General features: G+C 53.6%; 1 protein-coding gene across 18 annotated transcripts in view; it reads left to right on the forward strand.

Annotated features, from left to right (window-relative positions):
- The window catches only part of ALDH1L1 (aldehyde dehydrogenase 1 family member L1), a 52,418-nt gene extending 33,585 nt beyond the window's left edge, over positions 1 to 18,833 (forward strand). For all 18 annotated transcript variants that reach the window (XM_080686073.1, XM_080686060.1, XM_080686062.1 and 15 more), the window contains 8 exons: positions 3,637 to 3,724; positions 5,706 to 5,799; positions 8,533 to 8,632; positions 9,934 to 10,032; positions 12,427 to 12,592; positions 15,198 to 15,303; positions 16,495 to 16,694; positions 18,529 to 18,833. In XM_080686073.1, coding sequence (XP_080542199.1) covers positions 3,637 to 3,724; positions 5,706 to 5,799; positions 8,533 to 8,632; positions 9,934 to 10,032; positions 12,427 to 12,592; positions 15,198 to 15,303; positions 16,495 to 16,694; positions 18,529 to 18,584 — 909 coding nt within the window. In that variant the 3' untranslated portion in view covers positions 18,585 to 18,833. The remainder of the gene's footprint in view (positions 1 to 3,636; positions 3,725 to 5,705; positions 5,800 to 8,532; positions 8,633 to 9,933; positions 10,033 to 12,426; positions 12,593 to 15,197; positions 15,304 to 16,494; positions 16,695 to 18,528) is intronic.
- The last annotated feature ends 2,228 nt before the right edge of the window (positions 18,834 to 21,061 follow it).

Below are 21,061 nucleotides of genomic sequence, written 5' to 3' on the forward strand. Positions count from 1 at the left end.
GCCGTGGTCTCACATCCTGCAGTGGTCTATTAGAGAGCAGGTGCCATGGTCTCACAGCCTGCAGTGGTCTATTAGAGAGCAGGTGCTGTGGTCTCACAGCCTGCAGTGGTCTATTAGAGAGCAGGTGTCGTGGTCTCACAGCCTGAAGTGGTCTATTAGAGAGCAGGTGCCATGGTCTCACAGCCTGCAGTGGTCTATTAGAGAGCAGGGGCCGTGGTCTCACAGCCTGCAGTGGTCTATTAGAGAGCAGGTGCCGTGGTCTCACAGCCTGCAGTGGTCTATTAGAGAGCAGGAGCCATGGTCTCACAGCCTGCAGTGGTCTATTAGAGAGCAGGTGCCGTGGTCTCACAGCCTGCAGTGGTCTATTAGAGAGCAGGAGCCATGGTCTCACAGCCTGCAGTGGTCTATTAGAGAGCAGGAGCCATGGTCTCACAGCCTGCAGTGGTCTATTAGAGAGCAGGTGCCGTGGTCTCACAGCCTGCAGTGGTCTATTAGAGAGCAGGAGCCATGGTCTCACAGCCTGCAGTGGTCTATTAGAGAGCAGGAGCCATGGTCTCACAGCCTGCAGTGGTCTATTAGAGAGCAGGTGCCGTGGTCTCACAGCCTGCAGTGGTCTATTAGAGAGCAGGTGCCGTGGTCTCACAGCCTGCAGTGGTCTATTAGAGAGCAGGTGCCATGGTCTCACAGCCTGCAGTGGTCTATTAGAGAGCAGGTGCCGTGGTCTCACAGCCTGCAGTGGTCTATTAGAGAGCAGGAGCCGTGGTCTCACAGCCTGCAGTGGTCTCACAGCCTGCAGTGGTCTATTAGAGAGCAGGTGCCGTGGTCTCACAGCCTGCAGTGGTCTCTCAGCCTGCAGTGGTCTATTAGAGAGCAGGTGCCGTGGTCTCACAGCCTGCAGTGGTCTATTAGAGAGCAGGAGCCATGGTCTCTCAGCCTGCAGTGGTCTATTAGAGAGCAGGAGCCGTGGTCTCACAGCCTGCAGTGGTCTATTAGAGAGCAGGGGCCGTGGTCTCACAGCCTGCAGTGGTCTATTAGAGAGCAGGTGTCGTGGTCTCACAGCCTGCAGTGGTCTATTAGAGAGCAGGAGCCATGGTCTCACAGCCTGCAGTGGTCTATTAGAGAGCAGGAGCCATGGTCTCACAGCCTGCAGTGGTCTATTAGAGAGCAGGTGCCGTGGTCTCACATCCTGCAGTGGTCTATTAGAGAGCAGGTGCCATGGTCTCTCAGCCTGCAGTGGTCTATTAGAGAGCAGGTGCCATGGTCTCACAGCCTGCAGTGGTCTATTAGAGAGCAGAGCCGTGGTCTCACAGCCTGCAGTGGTCTATTAGAGAGCAGGAGCCGTGGTCTCACAGCCTGCAGTGGTCTCACAGCCTGCAGTGGTCTATTAGAGAGCAGGTGCCGTGGTCTCACAGCCTGCAGTGGTCTCTCAGCCTGCAGTGGTCTATTAGAGAGCAGGTGCCATGGTCTCACAGCCTGCAGTGGTCTATTAGAGAGCAGGAGCCATGGTCTCTCAGCCTGCAGTGGTCTATTAGAGAGCAGGAGCCGTGGTCTCACAGCCTGCAGTGGTCTCACAGCCTGCAGTGGTCTATTAGAGAGCAGGTGCCGTGGTCTCACAGCCTGCAGTGGTCTCTCAGCCTGCAGTGGTCTATTAGAGAGCAGGTGCCGTGGTCTCACAGCCTGCAGTGGTCTATTAGAGAGCTGGAGCCATGGTCTCTCAGCCTGCAGTGGTCTATTAGAGAGCAGGAGCCGTGGTCTCACAGCCTGCAGTGGTCTATTAGAGAGCAGGTGCCGTGGTCTCACAGCCTGCAGTGGTCTATTAGAGAGCAGGTGCCGTGGTCTCACATCCTGCAGTGGTCTATTAGAGAGCAGGTGCCATGGTCTCTCAGCCTGCAGTGGTCTATTAGAGAGCAGGTGCCATGGTCTCACAGCCTGCAGTGGTCTATTAGAGAGCAGAGCCGTGGTCTCACAGCCTGCAGTGGTCTATTAGAGAGCAGGAGCCGTGGTCTCACAGCCTGCAGTGGTCTCACAGCCTGCAGTGGTCTATTAGAGAGCAGGAGCCATGGTCTCACAGCCTGCAGTGGTCTATTAGAGAGCAGGAGCCATGGTCTCACAGCCTGCAGTTGTCTATTAGAGAGCTGTGCTATGGTCTCTCAGCCTGCAGTGGTCTATTAGAGAGCAGGTGCAGTGGTCTCACAGCCTGCAGTGGTCTATTAGAGAGCAGGAGCCATGGTCTCACAGCCTGCAGTGGTCTATTAGAGAGCTGGTGCCATGGTCTCACAGCCTGCAGTGGTCTCACAGCCTGCAGTGGTCTATTAGAGAGCTGTGTTGTGGTCTCTCAGCCTGCAGTGGTCTATTAGAGAGCTGGTGCTGTGGTCTCCTATTTGGCTTCAGAGACTAAAGTCCTGGAGGGAAGTGGGATGAGCAGTGGGATTTGTGCATTTTACACCCCAGTCCCTTACAGAGGGGCACAGAGGTAGGATTTCAGGGGCTGCTCATTCAGGTCAGGAGGGCCTGAGCAAGGGCCCCCAGGGGTGAAGACACTCCCTCATCCCTGAGCCTCAACCTCTGCATCTGTGCATTGACAGTAACAGCCCCTCTCCTGCTGCCTTCATGGAAGTCAGGAACTGAACGTGAGGTGCACCAGCAGGTGGCTCTCAACAGTGGGCCCAGGAGGTTTCTCACTCCCCCAGCTTCTTTGGGGCAATTTGGCCCCAAGAATATAAAGGTTAAAAAAATGATAGTTGACATTTGTGGTATTATAGTGCCTGGAGTTAGGCACTCCTGGAGCATTTTAGCATATATAACAAATTAATAGTAATTTACATACATTTGCTTATTTAAGCATCATAACAACCCCCTGAGATGACCCTTAGCCTCCCCCCTCTTTTTGGGGGGGAGGCTTTGTCTCTGGAAGACTCCCATACTAGCCCATTGCCCTTGGAAACACAAAGACCTTCCCAGGGCCCACACCCCACAGATTTGGCCCCTGAACCTGAGGCCTGGTGGTGGGTGGGGCATAGCCTTACCTAGACAGGAAAGTTACCTGGGTCATCAATTAAGTCCCTCTTTCTCCAGAAGGTCATTTGATAGCTGGTCAAGGCAGAACACCACCCACAGCAGTGGAGTGGTTATCAGAGATACCGCTGGACCCTGGAGCACCAGGCTCTCCTTGGTTGAGGTGCTGCCAGAGCTCAGCACGTGGGCAACTAAAGTGGCACCACAGCCAGAGAAGAAGCAGTTTTTCTGAGGAGGCAGGAAGTGGGTATGCCCTGCAGCCCTCTGAGTATGCTGCCCTGCTGGGCATTCCTCAGACTCTGCACTCCCTGATGGCTCCATATAAACCGTGACACATGGAGAATCAGGGGTCCAGGCCTGGCTGAGGGGCTGAAGCCCTGCCAGGAGAAGGTGCTAGAAAGGTACCTGAGGTTAGCAAGCCCTGTTCTTGGCTCCCAGCTGTAGCACGAGGGAAGCTGACTGGTTGGTGGTGCCACTATGATGAGGCATGAACATGGCTTCCCCGAGGAGTCTTCCTGCCATGGCTGCCCCTCCCTGCTTGCTACCTAGGCTGCTGGGAAAGGAGGGCAGAGCCCCACTTCCCAATCCCTTCTGACCCAATCTTCTTTCCTGCCTCCTTAGGTGACCCCACTCACAGCCTTGAAGTTTGCAGAGCTGACCTTGAAGGCTGGCATTCCCAAGGGCGTGATCAACATCATCCCAGGATCTGGTAAGGGTGTGAATGGGGACATGGGCATCTGGGGGATCCAGGGCTGCAGGCAGCTGGAGATACACTTGGTCAGAACAAGGTCTGCTGCATTATGTGCCCTGGCAGGTGAGCAACCCATTGCAGAGCCAGTGGGAAGGGGGAGGGGTGACCCTGGAGCCTAATTGAAAAGGGGATTTGAGGGGTGAATAAGAATTAGCCACATTTGGGCATAGGGGCAGGGAAGGCCATGGAATAAGGGGCAAGCTAGGTTCCAAGCATTCCAAACAGGGGGGGCAGTGAATGCCTGGGTCTGCACACCTGGGCCCTCCACACCAAGTCTCTCGATGCCTGGGGCCCTCCTGGCCAGGCTGCATCCCCAAGGAAGGCCTTTTGGAGTCTGTGATGCTGGGGCACCACCGCCCCCACAGCCAGGCCAGGCAATCCTTTTGTCTCTGCTGGAGAACCTGTAAAAGCTGGAAGTCTGGGTGCCTGCACCCTTCGGTGTCCACCTTGATAGGTTGAAGACTGTATGAGCTTGCTTGGGCTGTTGTAACAAAGTGCCACAGACTGGGGGCTTAAACAATAGGCATTTAGCTCTGGCTGAGTAGCTCAGTTGGTTAAAGAGCCTCGTCCTGATACACCAAGGTTGTAGGTTTGATCTTGTCAGGGCACATACAAGAATCAATCAATGAATGTATGGATGTATAAGTGGAACAACAAATCAATGTCTCTCTCTCTCTCTCTCTCTCTCTTTCTCAAAATCAATAAACTTAAACATTTTAAAATACACAGACATATCTTTCTCATAGTTCTGGAGGCTAAAAGTTCTAAGATCAAAGTGTGAGAAGGGTTGGTTCCTTCAGAGGCTTCCCCCTGTGTCTTCTCGGGACCTTTCCGCTGCGTGTGTCTGTCTAATCTGCTCTTATAAGGACACCAGTCAGACTGAGTTAGGCATCATAACCCCGATTGGATAGGTTGATGACTTCATTTTACCTTGATTACCTCTTTAAAAAGCCTGTCTCCAAATACAGTCACATCTGAAAAACTGGGGATCAGGGCTTCAACATGTATGTCCAACGGTAGGCAAAGGTAATGGCCACCATAGCGAGGAGGTATCTTCAGACCCAAAGATGAAGCAGGCCACTCCATAGATCTAACAGAATTTATTGGAGGGTAATTTACTTATGGGAAGATTGGGTCAGAGTGGAAGGGATGACCAGCAACTCTGCACAGACCCCTGTTATTGTACTTTTTTAATAGTATATCCCGAGCACTAAAAACTGACAGGCTAAAGCAGGGGTGGGCAAACTTTTTGACTCAAGGGCCACAATGGGTTCTTAAACTGGACCGGAGGGCCGGAACAAAAGCATGGATGGAGTGTTTGTGTGAACTAATATAAATTCAAAGTAAAGGAGCGGAGGGGAGAGCAAGAGAACTGGATAGAACAGCGGATCCGGCCCGCGGGCCGTAGTTTGCCCACAACTGGGCTAAAGGGACAAAGAATGCAATAGCACCTGGGGGCATCCCTCCTGGTGGTCTTGTGATAGATGATTGTGTATAATAGATGCTATTACCACTTTGGTATTTATCTCGGTTGTCACGCCATCCATGGCTGTTACTAACAAAGATATTTATGGCTACATTTAAGGAACATAGATAATCGTCTAGAAAGCTTTGGTGTACTTGCTAAAGACAGTGAGGTTGGTCAAAGGTCACAGCATGAAGCTTAACAATGAAATGAAATCCAGGACACAGAGATGGAGTTGGTTTTGTTCACATCTACATCTATACAATACGGATTTTGAGGAGATACAATTATGCCCTTAACAGGGAGCAAGACCTAGAAAACCTCAGGAACCAACAGTGCTAATCACACAGGACACAGCCCAGAGTTCTGGCCTCGGGGTGGACATGTGAGGGTAAAGGGGCTCATGCCTCTCCACCCCAGCACCTCGGAGACCACCCTGACTCCCTCCCCTCCCCCGCCTACTCCCATCCGCAGGCTCAGTGGCTGGCCAGAGACTCTTAGACCATCCTGATGTGCGAAAAATTGGGTTCACAGGCTCCACAGAGATGGGAAAGCACATCATGAAAAGGTAGGTGGTTTGGGTGTGTGGGAGAGGCCACCCTGTGGTGCTGGTCCTGGCGCCTGGAACTGGACAGTGCTGTGCGTGAGCTCGATCCTGCTCCTCAGCCTCCATGTGCGTGCAGTTCCCACAGGCCAGGTTAACGCAGGTTCTGATTGCTAGTATGTGGCATGCTCTTGGTATGGCCGGTGGTGGCTGCTCCACGGTGCTCACTTGGATGGGTGGGATGCTGGAGCTCAGGTGGCTGCTGAGCGCCTGGGATAGAGCTGCTCTGAATTGGAATATGATGAGGAGTGTAAAAGACATTGGATTTTCAAAACTTAGCACACAAAATAAAGCATCTCATTAATAATTGTTATATTAATAATTTTATATTATCACTAGAGGCCCAGTGCACGACATTCGTGCACTGAGGAGGGTATCCCTCAGCCCAGCCTGTGCCCTTTTGCAGTCCAGGAGCCCTCAGGGATGTCTGACTGATGGCTTAGGCCTGTGGGGAGCAGGCCTAAGCCGTCAGTTGGACATCCTCTGCCAGGAGGCAGGCCACTGCACTCGCCAGCCATCTGCCTGGCTTGTGGCTGAGCGGCACTCCCCCTGTGGGAGTTCACTGACCACCAGGGGGCAGCTCCTGCATTGAGCATCTGCCCCCTGGTGGTCAGTGCGTGTCATAGCAACTGGTCATTCCGATGTTCGGTCGATTTGCATATTACCCTTTTATTATATAGGACTGGTTGAAATGATAATATTTTTTATGAATTGTGTTAAATTAAAAGTATTAATTAATTTCACCAGTTTTGCTTTAGTGTTTTGTGTTTGTTTTTTAATGTGGGTACTAAAAAAACTGTCATTACATATGTGGCTAAGATTCTGTTCTATGGCAGTAGATGGCAGTGATCTAGGATGTCCTCTAATCGTTTATTCTGTAGGCTTTGGCCGTAAACTGACTGGGTTGTGTTTCAAGCTCTGTCGCTAATTCACGACTGGTCCCAGGCCAAGCCCTGACCCTTTCAGGCCTCAGTTTCCTCACCAGTTCACTGAAGGCAGTTTACAGACTTGGTAATTCCGGTCTGCAAAGTGGAAGAGCTTGGAGTGGTACATAGGGCAGATCCCAGGGTGGAGTGCATAACCCTGGCTGCCCCACCCACTGAAGCTGAATTTCTGGGGTGGGTTTTGGGTATCTGCCCTTTGAGTGATGGGTGCAAATAGAGAGTAGCTAAGGGTTCTTCTGAGCTGATCGACCTTCAGGATTTCCAAGGACACATGACCACTCATTTCTGTCTCTGTTCCAAGAGTCACATGTGAAAGGAGTCCAACTACATCATGACAGTTCTGCAGGGAGAAAGGCTTCTCTTGTGTTAAAACAATGTCTCCTTGTTGTAGCTCCTAATGCAGAGCAATGCTGTCTTTCCCTGGGTCATTTCTGAAGCCTTTGACCCCGCAACTCCACGGGCCTCTCTGTGCCCCTCAGTCCTGCACAGGCCCTCTGTGAGCCAGCCTGGGCCAGCCTTCTCAAGTGGGCACCATGCTTGTACCGATCACAATGGCCTCGTGTAACATCCACTTTTGGGTCAGAAGCCACAGCCAATTGGCTGGTGGATCATGTCTTTAGGGTCAGTAGGGACTGATGTCACAGCCTGTGATGCACCAGGCAGGACTGGCTGTTCTGATTCATTTTGAGTGCAGCAGAGCAAGCCTCGGTATTGAAGAGAAGGAAGGTGGAGAGAGCGAGGGACTGAAGGATGGACAGACAGACAGATGACAAAGCAGGGAGGTAACTGCCGGTAGTCGTAGCAGTTCATTTGCCTCTTCTGACTCAGAAGCTGGCCAGTCTCTTCTGTGGTGTGTAGGTGACAGTCACGTCTAAATGCGTGTGTGAAGGCGTAGAGGGAGGACTCGGGAAATGTCCGCTCTGAAACCTCAGGGAAGAAGGGTTTGGTGAGCTCTGCGGCTGCTGTCTTCCCGGGATCCTCTCCGAGCCCCTGTGGATGGTGCCTGAAACAGGCGAGTCCTCCTCCTGCAGTCAGTCCTGAGCGAGGAGCCCCCTGCCCTGTATGATGCCTCGTGTTTCCCTTGCCCAGTCCACTGAGGGTCTCTTTGAGGACAGCATCAGTAGGTCCATTTTGTGTCCACTGAGGCAACAGGCACAGGACCCCCCAGCTACTCCCTGTTTGCGCCCATTATTAAAAGCCCTACAGAACTACAGCTGCCTCGGGGAGGAATGACTATGTGATTTATTAGTTGACATTATGGAACACCTAGTTGCATGCTCAGACCAATGCCTGCCCACTCCAGCGGGCCTTAGGCTCAGGTGGACGGGGTCAGACAAATGCACCGTGGTGCACAGGAGCTTGGATCTTACATGGGGCTGTCAGGGCAGGCACCCTAACAAGACAGCTTTGGAATAGAGGCCTGCAGGGAGTGAGACATGAGCTTCAGGGACATAACTCTGAAGAAGGAGTGACCAGAAGGGGGAGCAGTCAGAGCAAGGCCTGATGTGGGTGTGGGCTTGGGTGTTGGAAGAGGAAGAAGCACAGTGGAAAGCCAGTGAGTCAGGGCCGGCGGGAAGGAGTAGCTGGCCAGGGTGGGGTGGGGAAGGTGCTGGGCCTGGTCTCACATGGGGCTCCCTCTAACCCTCTGCTTGCTCTTTCAAGTAAAGCATGCTTTGGAGCTGCCCTTGGCCCCCTCTTTCTTGAGCCCTGCGTACCCATCTGGACCCAACCCCACTAACACTGTTTCTTTCAGCTGTGCTCTGAGCAACTTGAAGAAGGTGTCCCTGGAGCTTGGTGGGAAGTCCCCCCTTATCATCTTTGCTGACTGTGACCTCAGCAAGGCTGTGCAGATGGTGAGGGCTGGCCTGTGGGGTGAGGGAGCGAATAGGGAGCGATGTGGGGAGGCTTTCTCTGATTCTGCAGTCAAACTTTCACATTAAACCTGAACTATGGTGTCACCACAAGCATAGACTGTGGCCAGAAGGGGTCTTGGGGACAAGGAATGACATGTACCTGCTAAAACCAATTTCCCAAGAAGTTCCATAGCTGTAAGGATAACTGGAATCAGCTTCCTGGATCGGGAAACATGCTGGAACCAGCGCGGCAACCTTTCCTCCCCTAGAAAAGCGAAGCAGAACCCTGGACCTGGGCACAGCCCTGCTGACAGCGATCTGCCCCCAACCGTGCCCAGCTCTGCCACAGACTCACCGGGCAGTCTTGGGCAAATTGCTTCACTTCTCTAGGCCTCTGTGGTCTCACGTGTACAATGGGAGGATAGTAGACCTGCCTCCTATTGCTGTAACAAGGATTAAATAAGCAATTATGTCTAAAGGTCTTAGAATGGTGGCCGCACATGGCAGGGGCCGTGCATCAGTTCTTCTTACATATCTGGGTGCCTCTTCAGCCAGGCACCCAGATATGCCCCACCCCATCTCAGTCCTATTGTACCGTGGAGGGTGATGTGACACCCAGCACGGACACGGAAGGGAGCCCAGCCTCACCAGATGGGGAAACCAAGGGAGGCCAGCCCCTCAGCTCAAGATCTTGCCCAAAATCTGGGGCAGTGCAGTCCCAGCTTTCAGGAGAGCCAAGCAGCCAGCCTCTCGCTCCTCCCCTGGTTCCCCACATGGAGCTCTCCATGTCCCAAAAGCAGGTTCCCTTGGGCCTGTGTGCACATTTATTCTGGATTCCTGCCAGGAATTCTCTCAGGCTGGGCTGGCAACCCATCCCTTCCAAGCCGGGATGGCTGCCTGCCTTTGCCCACCCTCTGCGGCCCGGTCCATGCTAACAGACTTGCCAGGCTCAACTCCAAGGGTGTGAGCTCTGTCTCTCCTTGAATCACCCCAGGGAGCCCATCCAGTGTGCAGGGCCCTCAGGCTCACTCCACTTTGCTTCCTCTTCTTCTCCACTCTCTGCAACATGGACACAAGCCTTGTCCCCAGGGCAGGTCACCCTTTGCCTCTCCTCTCAAGGTGACTGAGGAACGGGTACAGTGCATGTGCCCAGCACTGGCTGGGCCTGGCCACCTTAGGAGGCCAGGACATGTGCATTCCTCCCCTTTCCTGTAGGAAGGGGGTACCAGGACCCAGTGGGAGTGGGGAGCTGGCACCTCTGGGAGCAGCTGTAATCCAGCATTCTTGTCTATGTGCCAAAGGGGATGAGCTCCGTCTTCTTCAACAAAGGCGAGAACTGCATTGCAGCGGGCCGGCTCTTCGTGGAGGACTCAATACACGATCAGTTTGTGCAGAAGGTGGTAAGTTCTGCCACTGGGTCTCAGCGGTGCTGGTGCACCGGGGCAGTCACCTGGCTGCAGGGGCTGGGCCAGCCACCTGGACCAGGGGAGCTGTATCAAGCCTTCACTGGATTTTATTATTTTAGAAACCCAGCAGCGGAAATCGACATAAACACAAAGGGTTTATCTTAGGCCAGGTCCCCAGCAGTGGAGCCTGAGGCAGGAATCCATGTGGCCTACCAGAGGTGAGCGCTCACACGAAGCCTGGAAGATGCCAGGGTCCAGGAGGGAACGGGGATTGAGGACGTGGCCTCAGGTGACGTCCAGCCTTGGCCTGACCCACAGACAGGAGATTTGGAGCACAAGTGACACCACTCAGGTGTGCCCCTGGAGTTGAGGAGCCAGGCTTCTGTCTCCTGTCTGTCCACCGGCTGGAGGAGGCAGCCCCTGTCAGCTCTGGGACCTGTCAGCAGCCACCTCCCACGCCGCTGCAGAGGGGGTGCCCACAGCAAAGGGGATGGGTGGGGGCTGACAGCATCTCCTCCATTCTTACAACATAGATACAGAGAGGAAAATCACTCTTTCCCCGGCAATTCTGTTGGAAAAGGCTGTGGGGAAGGGTGCGGGCTGGTGGTTCCAGGTCTCTGCTCCACCCCGGATCCATTCAGGCATAGCAGGGCGTGGGGAGCTCTGTTTGACTGCTTCAGCCAAGAGCCCCTCTCCCCTTCGTGTCATGGAGAGCAAAATCGAATCCCAGTGGATACGAAAGGGGATGCTGGGGGCACAGCCTGTATGCGCAGGTTTAAACAAACTGTGTTTAGGAAGCGAGGAAAAAGGAGAGAGTAGCCTGGGAGAAGGTGGGACTGCTGTTAGGAAGGCGGTTCCTGGAGAAGATCTTGAATACTTGTGTGAAAATGGGAAAGGCAGTGAAGGAAGGGGCAGATTTTCTAAAAGGGAGTGTAACAGCTTTTGCCATGTAGCAAACTACTCCCAAGCCTAGTAGCTGGAGATGACAGCTGCTCACGCAGCCCACGCTCCTGTGGGTTGGCAGAGTGGACACCAGCCCAGGTCTGCCTGAGCTTGTCACACATCTGCGGTGAGTTGCCAGGTCAGCTGGAGCACTTGGTGACTATGTTGTGGCTCATCCTTGTCCCCGCGGTCCTCTGTTCTGCAGTTTGTGCTCGGGCACATGCAGGCCCATGGCAGGACTCCCGAGAGTGAGAGTGGAGCTCACTCAGCTCCACTGGGGGAGGGCAGGGCTCGGATTCCCAAATGCAGAGAGTGAGTTGTACATCCAGGAGACGCCGCAAGGTTGCTCTTGCTGTCCTGGGGAGACCGGGGAGCAGTTGGGTGGCCAGGCAGGAGCAAGCGAGGCCTTCTCCTGACTTGGGGGACTCCTCAGGACAGTCAGAGGAGCTAAGGGGTCCTGGCCGGAGGGCAGGGGTTGGGGATTGAATGCCTCCTGCATCTTATTAGGTTGGTCTGCGGGTATGGAGCCTGCACAGGAGTGAAGTTGTCCTGGCCACAGAGGAGGAGGCCAGTTGGGTCTTACCTCGAAGAGGCTACAGTTAGGGCAGAGATGTCCTTGTTTCATCTTAGGAAACCAAGGAAGGAGCTGGGAAGCGGGTGACAAAAATGGGAGGTGCTGACTCTAGCCTAGAGCCCTGAATATCTGGTGCTGCCCCTCCACCCCCACATGATGGCTATGTTCACCTGAATTCCTTTTCCTATCACAGCATCCCACACCCCGGTCTTTTCTGTCTCTCCCCATCCCAGCCCCAGAATCAGCAAATACATCTGGTACACCCCTTGAGGAGACCCAGGCCATCTTTAGGTAGCATAGCCCAGACGTACTTGTATGTTGGCTGAGGTAACAGGGAAGGCTTCCTGGAGAAGGGGACCTTCAAGTTCGATTCTGAAGCAGCAGAAGTGGGGGTGAGGGAGGTGGACTCAAGGCCCAGGCTTCTCCATTCCACTCAGCGCTTGTCCCACCTGTCACCAGGGCATTGCGTACACTGGACTCCTGGGATAAGCCTTCCTTCAGCTTCTTAGTCCGTGAAGCTGGGTGCAGGACCAGTGTAGAGACTGTGCTGCCCCCAGCCCCGGCCTCCCTCACTCACAGGCACACCTGCCTCTCTTTTCCATTCACCTATATCCCTGCACAACTGTGTTTCCGAGTCCATCCGACACTGGGCTCAGGTATGCTTGCACGTAGCATACATTTGAATTTCAGCCTGAAAGGCAGGCTGGGAACAAGAATATGGAATGTCCTGAGTGCCAGAAACTGGCGTGTGGACTTTCTTCAGGGGCCAATGGTTGGTCCCTGAAAATGCAAACATGGGAAGGGGTCGGGTAATGAGCCAAGTCAGAAACTGCAGCAGCTGAGTGAGACCTGACTGGGAGGACTTTCCGCAGGTGGAAGAGGTGAAGAAGATGAAGATTGGCAACCCTCTAGACCGGGACACCAACCATGGGCCGCAGAATCACCAAGCCCACCTTCGGAAGCTGATAGAGTACTGCCAGCGTGGCGTGAAGGAAGGGGCCACTCTGGTCTGCGGTGGGAATCAAGTCCCTCGGCCAGGTCAGTCAGAGCACGGCTGGCCCACTTGGGCAAACTGAGGCAGCAGGTAGCATGGCCTGTGGTTTCTTGCTCAGCTCTAACAGGAGGTATGTGAAGGCCCGGTACCCGCACAATCAGACTCCCAGGTCTCAGGCCTTGGCTAGCTGGACACCTGCCAAACCAGGGGTGGGACTGGCAAGGTGAAGGCTGCTTTAATCTATATTGTAGTGGACTCTGATTTACTACTAACGTCACTGCATCCTTGACATTCTTTCCTCCCGTGGGTTCCATGGCACTGGAGTGCATGGTTTTCCTGGCTTTGGCCATTACTTCTTGGCAGTTTCTCTTTGCTGAAAGCTCCCTCTTAAATGTAGGTAGATCCCAGGTCTGTCCCGAGTTTGAAGCACTTCTCATGTTAGACGCTTTTCCTAGAGGATCTCACTCTCAGCAATGGCTCGGATGCTCCCAAATATCTGTCTCCAGGCTCCTCCTCACTCAGGACTCCTGACCACCTGGACACCTCCACCTGCATGTCCCACAGGCCCTTCAAACTCAAGGGTACCAAATCCATCACATCATCACAGCGGCCCCAGGCCCAACCTGACCCCAGACACACACACACCAGTATTTCTAGAATCTTCCATTTGATTAAGTCAGCAGAGCCAGAGGGGTCGGAGCCACAGGTATGGACTGTTTGTGCTGCTTCCCCTTAGACTGCCTGCTCCAGGGGTACAGGAGCCGCGTGTCCCCTCTATACCATTAGGTCCTTCGTGTCAGCACCGAGCCTACACCAAGCCTGAGTTAACTTGATGGAACGAAGGAGGGAAGGAAAGAATGAATTCATGACTCCTGACTTTTCTTGACCTCCTACTTTTAATTAATTTAATTAATTAAATGCTCTGAAGTTTAGCCATCTGTCTTGCTTCTCCTGTATCCCTGCCACCATGAGGTCGACCCTCTGCATCTTGCTTAGCTCTTGCCTGGACCGTCACCTTGGCTTCCTCTGAGATCTCTTGAACCCGCTAATCCTTTGCTTGTGCGGCTGCCAGCGGTCTAGTTGTGCCAGCCCAGTGTTGGAACTCTTCCACAGTGACCCCGTCTCCCGCAGAGCAAACTCCAACTTCTCAATTTCCCACCAAGAGTATCCTGATCTCTATCTAATTTGCTTGCCCTTGAACCATGCTCTGGCCATGCTTAACTCTCCCTTTGAACACGTCTCACGTTTTCTCGCTCTCTGTGCATTTGCCGCTTCTCTGCTTAGCGAACACCTCCCTAGTTTCCCCACCTGGTGAACTCATTTTCCAGCTTAAATGGCAGCCAGGCCCAGGCCATTGCTGTGCCACAGGCACTCCTGGGCACCTCAGACCTCAACAGTTTTATTGCCACTATCCACCTACCTCTTCCCCGCCCCCCAATCTATTGGGGATTCCATGAGGCAGAGCTCAGGGGTGGATGGGAGAGAGAGACATGAAAGCACTGTTCAAAGAGCAGCTTGGGGTGCAGCTTCCAGGAGCCAAGAGCAGTGGGGAACCCTCACCACCACCACTGTCTGAACTGAAGGGCAAGAGGAGGGAGTGAATTCCTGGGACCTGGTTAGGGGCAGAGCTGCGGGACAGGGGCTGCCTCCTAGTGGCCAAACCCAACTGGAAATTGGAGGATGAGGGAGCTCCCCAGAGCAGTGCAGAGAAAGGAGCAAGAAGAGATGGGAGAGGGACCGCAGCTGGCCAGCCCAGAGCTCCCAGCACCTGGTGGGCAAATACAGGCCAATCACAGGAGTCAAGATGTATTCATAAGTAACTCACAGTTTTAAAATGGTAATTAATGTTAAAATATATTTATAAATATATAAAATATGGAATATTTTATTAAATGACTTTTAAAGTTAATTTTTTTAAACCAGAGACAGAAAATGTGAGGTCTGTTGATTTTTCCTAAGTCAGAATTAAATCTCAGTCTAGCAGGGTCTCAGCGGAGAAATAGTCAGAGAACGCATTTTTGCCATCGGAAATGGTTTTGTCCAGGCAGCCAGGATCTGTAGGGTGGCAGCCTGGGTGGGAATATGTGGTGGATCCATGCTGACAGGAGAGCAGGAGGCTGTATCTTGGCTAAGAGCACTTATCCTGCACCTGGGAGTCAGGCCCACATTGAGGAAGGAGAAGGGAGGCAGTCCTGGGAGGTCTTGCTCATCAGGACCAGTGTTCAACCCCCTCTCCCCCACCATTTCACAGTGACCAATGGAGAGCCATCTGGGAGGCTGCACCAGCCAAAAACATCTGTATATATTTTCAGATTGAATATCACCAGAAAAAACCCAAGTCTTTGTCATCATAGTGTGGAGCTTCTGTGCTGGCCTTGGACAGACTTGGACCCCAATGTCAGCCTTATCATAGACCAACTCTAAACCTCATTTTCCTCAGCAGCATTTAGTTGAAAGGGTGGTGAGGCTGAAGTGAGCTCACATGTGTGGGACAGGAAAGCCATGCACAGAATGTGGCATCCACCATACAGGTATCCCACATGGCATTGCTGGAGTGGGATGTGCGTGTGGCTGGCGGGACCCAGCCTGGAGGGGAGAGGCTGCTGGAGGAGGGCTTCCCCATGCCATGGGCCTCTGTCTCCCCCACAGGTTTCTTTTTCGAGCCAACCGTTTTCACAGACGTGGAGGACCACATGTTCATAGCCAAGGAAGAGTCCTTCGGGCCTGTCATGGTCATCTCCCGGTTTGCCGATGGGTAGGGAATCCTACTTTTGTCTTTCAAGAACCTGTTTTTTGCCACGTGTTATGGGTCCTCTACATGAGCTTGTGGGAACTCAGGAGGGGAACTCAGACAGGTGTGGGGCTGTGGATGCAGCCCGGCTGCCTGCCGAGGTCGCATCAACCACTGAGGGGAGGAGAGCCCCAAGGCACTGGCAGGGCTTTTGGTCCCCAAGTGAGCATTCTCTGAGCCTTTGGATGTCTCTCATGGTGTGCTTGGTCTGTGCCCTAATCATCTACTGCTGTGTAATAAACCACCCCAAGACAGTGGCTTGGAATAGCGACAGTTATTTATTTCACTCATGAATCTGCAATCTGGTTAGGAATTGATGGAGCTAACTGCTCTGTTCTGTCCCAGGTCCAAGACTCCGTGGTAATACCTGGAATGGTTGTCTTTAAGTGGGTCCGGCCTCCCTGAAGGCTCTCTCCCCCATGGAAACCTCAGGGCCTCCCACACTGAAGCTGGGTGGATGTTTCAAGGCTTCCCAAGACTCATTGATCAGCCTCAGAAATCCCAGAACCTAACTTTCACCAGGTTCTATTGGCCCAGCAACACACCAAGGCCAGCCTGGGTTGAAAGGGAGAGGGATTGGACTCTGTGGCCATATTTGAACTACCACACGTTCTTTTATGGACTGTTATTTTTCAGAGAAGAGCCTCTGAATAGATTACAAAATGACATCTCCTCCTAATGCACTATACTTTCAAAAAATTATCATCCCATTCTGATTGTATTAGAATAAGATGCTTTTCTGCCATCTACGGAGCAAATGTTGTGCTAAATCTTCAAGGGACACCTGGACATGGCTCCCTGGGGGATACCCAATGCATGTGCCTTTCCCTGTGTGGTGGGGGCCTCACCAGCCTCTTCTGGGCCCCTATTCCCCTGCCTTAACGTAGGAAGTCTCCGGAACAGTGACCTCTCTAAGGGTCCTTGTGGCCGACTATGTGCAAATCCAACTCTGTTCTTCCTCTTCTCTTTAACTTTGTCCTCTTCTCTCTGCTGCCTTGTCTCCTCCACGTTTCTCCTCAGAAGGTCCTGAGTGGTAGGAAGCTTGGAGGGGGCCAGGCTCCCTTTAGGGGAGAGGATGCAGGTCTCCCTGAATCCCATATCCAACGCTATCCTCCAACCCTCCTTCACCAAGTTCTTCCGGGGTTTTCCCTGCAGCGACGTGGACACTGTGCTGTCTCGGGCCAATGCCACAGAATTTGGCCTGGCCTCTGGCGTCTTCACCAGGGACATCAACAAGGCGCTGTACGTCAGTGACAAGCTGGAGGCAGGCACTGTGTTCATCAACACATACAACAAGACCGACGTGGCCGCTCCCTTCGGAGGCTTCAAGCAGTCTGGATTTGGCAAAGACTTGGGTAACCTAACCCTCAACATCTGTTTTAAGCCACTTGGTGCCAGGCCCTGTCCCTGGGGGCAAGGGTGTAACATTGAAAGTGGTTGTTGATGCTCACTTCTTACTGGGAAGGGACAGTGATAATTGAGGCAGTAAACAAGATCCTTCTAGGAAGTGAGGGGTGCTGGAAAGCAGACAAGTCAGAGTAATCTGGGCAAGGAACTGGGAGGGCAACTTTAGCCAGGGACCATGGAGGGCCTGTCTGAGACCCCAGTGGTGGGAGGAGCCATAACAATCTGAGGATGTGTGTTCCTGGAAGAGGGGAGGCAGGTCCTGAGGGCATCAGCTTTGGTCTCGGAGCTGAGCTGCCGAAAGAGGCTGATGTGGGCCCAGGGCAGGTACAGCAGGAAGACAACAGGCCCAAGGGGTAGGCAGGGGCCAGATCGAGGGACCCAGGGGCCACAGACAGGCCTCAGGCTTCATCCTCAGAGAGAGGAGAAGCCACAGGGCCAAGTGTACCCACTGGTACAGTGTGAGTCCCTAGTGTAGAGACAAGGCCATTCTAGGTGGCAAGCAGAATGCAAGCCAGGCCTGACCTGCCAGGAAAGCGGAGTTCTGCACTAGCACCCTCTATCCCTGGGCTACCGTGTGACCTAGGGTGAGGCCTGCTCCCCCATCCTGCCACTCCGGAAGCCAGCAGCTGCGGACCAGCTGCAGTTAGGGACCATAGCTCTGATGCCAAGCTTGGCAGGGAGCAAAGATATGAGAGAGCAGCACACTGTCTCTGAGAAGCCTCCATCCCTTCTGGCCTCTCCTGCCCAGCTCAGGGTCTCCAGGGAGGTTCAGGCGGAGGCTGAAACCAAAGGATAGTTACAACTTTATTTTTCCTTCCCTCCCTCTTTCAAACCCTGTGGAAACCTCCAAGGGCTCTCATGAAAGGAGCCCAGCAATACCCCCCAAGCCTGACTGTCTACAAATACTATGAATGCAGAACCGGGGTGCACACATGCACACACACGCATGCACATGCATGCTGATCACTTCTGCCCCCTCTGTCCTCGCCTCCCCTGGGCTACCTTCCTGGTGTCCTCCACAGAAATCCACGAGGACCATCATCCTCCACGGAGGCCACAGGTCCCCAGGATAGGATCTCTGTCACTTACAAGTCTGCCTCCTGTGCCCCTAGATCTTCCTCCCACTGTCTCTGTGTCCTGTGCCCACAAACCAGGCCTTCAAATAGCCCACCTGGGATGGGCCAGAGACCTCAGTGGGCCCCAGCTGGCAGTGAGAACAGCGTGGGCAGCAGCATCAGGGAAGCTTGGCTTCTGGAGTGAGCCTTGGCAGGTGGGGGAGTTATCAGGCAGCCACAGGCCTCTCATGCCGGTTGTGGGGCTGAAACACACCAGCCACATAGCACTGCCAAGTTCCAGGGGTCTCAGGGGGTCCCAGGGACCCTGTGAGGCACCCCTTCTCCCAGTCCCAATTTGATCTGGAATTAGCTGGGAGGCATCAGTGGAGAGGCTGCACCCCTGGGTAATAGGAAGGCACCACGAGGGCCTCTGGGCTGCCCTGGAGCTGATAAGGCTGCCCTCCCCCACAACCCCCCCGCTTAAGTGCAGGTGGCTGGAGCTGGGGAAGTCTCCAGAACAGTGACCTCAGATTGGTTCTGTATTCTAATGCCTGTTGGAATTCCACCCCCCGCCCCACACTTACTGATGATGACCCCGGGTCTCGGTTTCTTGCCTGAACCTGAGGCTGAGCCAGACTCCACTCGCTGGCTGCAGGTTCTGTGAGATAATACGCATGCAGGAGGTACTCTGATGATGATGATTCCAATGGCACGTGCTGTTTTGCAGGAGAGGCGGCCCTGAATGAGTACCTGAGGGTCAAGACGGTTACCTTTGAGTACTGAAGAAAGGTCGCGTGAGAAGAAAGCCTCCGTCTCACCTTCCACAGCCGGACCTGCCTCCCCTGGCAGCCCAATTGTCCTTCTATCCCCCTCCTGGGTACACAGCACCTCCACCTGAACTGGCTGGTGGAAGCCTGCTGCCTGCAACCCCTGTCCCTGTCCGGGACCCCATCCCCCCAACCCCAGTCCAATCAGAGCAACATTTGGCTACTGAGAAAGTTGCCCCAGGGCGAATAAAGGTTCTGACCAGCAGCAGCCAGCACCTGTGTGTCTTTCCTGCCCGTCTGGGGGTGCCCTGGGTGGCCCTGCAAATCCTGGGCACACAAGTGAGGCTTCGGGCCCGGGAGTGCCAGTCGCTGTGGGGAGAGACACAGAATTGAGAAATGGGTGTGTGTCAGCTCCAGCCTCAGAAAGCAGGTGCTGAAGAGGAGTTAAGAGTTTGAGAGGCTTGTGGGGGTAACCCCCTCATCCCAGACACCAAGGGGAGGAGGCAGGAAGGGTTGAAGAAGCTCAGACTCTGATGCAGCAAATACGGCCTGTGTGGGAGCCGCCCCAGGGCAGAGAGGCCTCAGCTGATCACTGGTCAGAGGACACTGCAGCGGGTGGGGGCCCCTGGACCACCGTGGGGTTGTTGTCCCAGACTGGCATTTCAGTGAAGGGGCGATGCTTAAAGGGGTTGTGGACCTGCCTTAGCCAGACAAGTCTCACCTCTGTCCCTTTTCCGGGTCCACGTTGTTTTGCCTCAAACACCCCTAGAGCCAGGGCATCAGCAGTGGAGCCCGGGCGAATGCAGCGGCCCTCAGCTGGTTCTTTCATACTCCTCCCAGTGGGAAGCATTCGGAGGGGTCAACCCTGGCCTCCCTGCAAACAGCCCTCTCAGCAGAAGAGCAGGCAACGCCTCGAGCACAGTCCTATCCAAACTCAAATCAAGCCAAGAAACACTGTCCTCCCCTCTTCAGACACACACATGGAGCTTGGCTTTAGCCAGGGCACCCACGACTGTTCTACCCGAGACCTCTGGTTTAGAGACTAGTACGAAGACGAGGCTCCGAGTCTTCTCCCTCTTTATTTTTTTTAATCTAAAATGTGTTTATGAGATGGTTGCCCACTCATCTCGATTCGAGGTGCTTTCGTGCCGCTTCCTTCTGGAGGAGCGTCCTCTGTGAGCCTTGCTTTTCCTCCTGTCGCCTGACAGAGGACAGTGGGGCAACCAACACACAGCAGCCCTTTGTGCAGGGCCGAGAGGGTGGTGATTTTACAGCGCCCTGGGCGTTTCACAGCCGTGAGGTAGGAACTGGGCCCTGCACCAGGCGCTTCTCCTTGTGCTCCCTCTTCTCCTCTTCTGGAGAGGGGGAAGGGGATCCTCAGTGAGAGGCTGGAGCGGGGGAAGGGGATCCTCAGTGAGAGGCTGGAGAGGGGGAAGGGGATCCTCAGTGAGAGGCATGCTGTCTTGGGGGGGCGAGGGGGGGAGGGGCTCATCACCACCAGAAAAGCTCTTTTCCCTCTTTACAAATTTTCCTGAAACTGTAAGTAAGTATAATTTTAAAAACCACCCAGTTTCCCCCTCCTACGTGTTTCTCACCGGTGTGTTTCCTTTACTTTTACATAGAACACTTCACTTCGGACACTTCTGGTCACCACACGTGTGAGGGTGTTTTCCCACATCAAGCAATTTTCTGCAACACCGACTAAAGCTCATGTCCTATGGTATCACTGGATTCTGACACTGTCTCCCAGGCGATCGTATCAGGCCCTACACACTAGGGCTCGGTCCCACAAGACTGCTCCCACCCACTTCAGACGTCAATCTGCAGATGTCAATTAGGAGGTCTCCAGTGTACCTCCAACTTCTACCCAATTTAGCTATAAAACAGCGGTTCTCACGACCCCCTTTTTAGGTTCAGATGATTTGCTTGAGCAGTTCACAGAACTCAGGGAAACATTTACTTATGCTGATCAGTTCACTATAACCCAGTGAATATGGTAAGGGTACAGATGAACAGCCAGATGAAGAGAGGCACAGGGTGAGGTCTGGGCAGGTTTTGCGTACAAGAGTCCCCTCCCCATGCAGTTGGGATGCTTCACCCTCTCGGTGTGGATTTGTTCGCCAACCTGGGCTCTCTCTGAACCCTGTATTAGGGGATTTTATGGAGGCTTCCTCAAGTAGGCACGATTAATTATTAACTCTGCTTTCTATTCTCTGACGAGTGCCTGATGAGCACTCTAACTACTCACTAGCTGCTGTGGGGTGTTCTGAGCTGGTCCAAGGAGTGAGGTGCCTTTACAAACAGGTAAAGGGGTTTAACAATAAATATATTAAAAAGGTGAGGATGCACATCACTCTAAAAACAGCATCAAATTGAAATGAACACATACAGTAGTCAGTCTTGCCTGAAATGCCTACATGAGACCAATTCACTCTTAGAAACATAGTCTTGACCCCTCAATACATGGGGAAGGCAGGAGGAGCCATAGGATGG

Source organism: Plecotus auritus (assembly GCF_963455305.1).
Source record: "Plecotus auritus genome assembly, chromosome: 8".
Lineage (NCBI taxonomy): Eukaryota > Metazoa > Chordata > Mammalia > Chiroptera > Vespertilionidae > Plecotus > Plecotus auritus.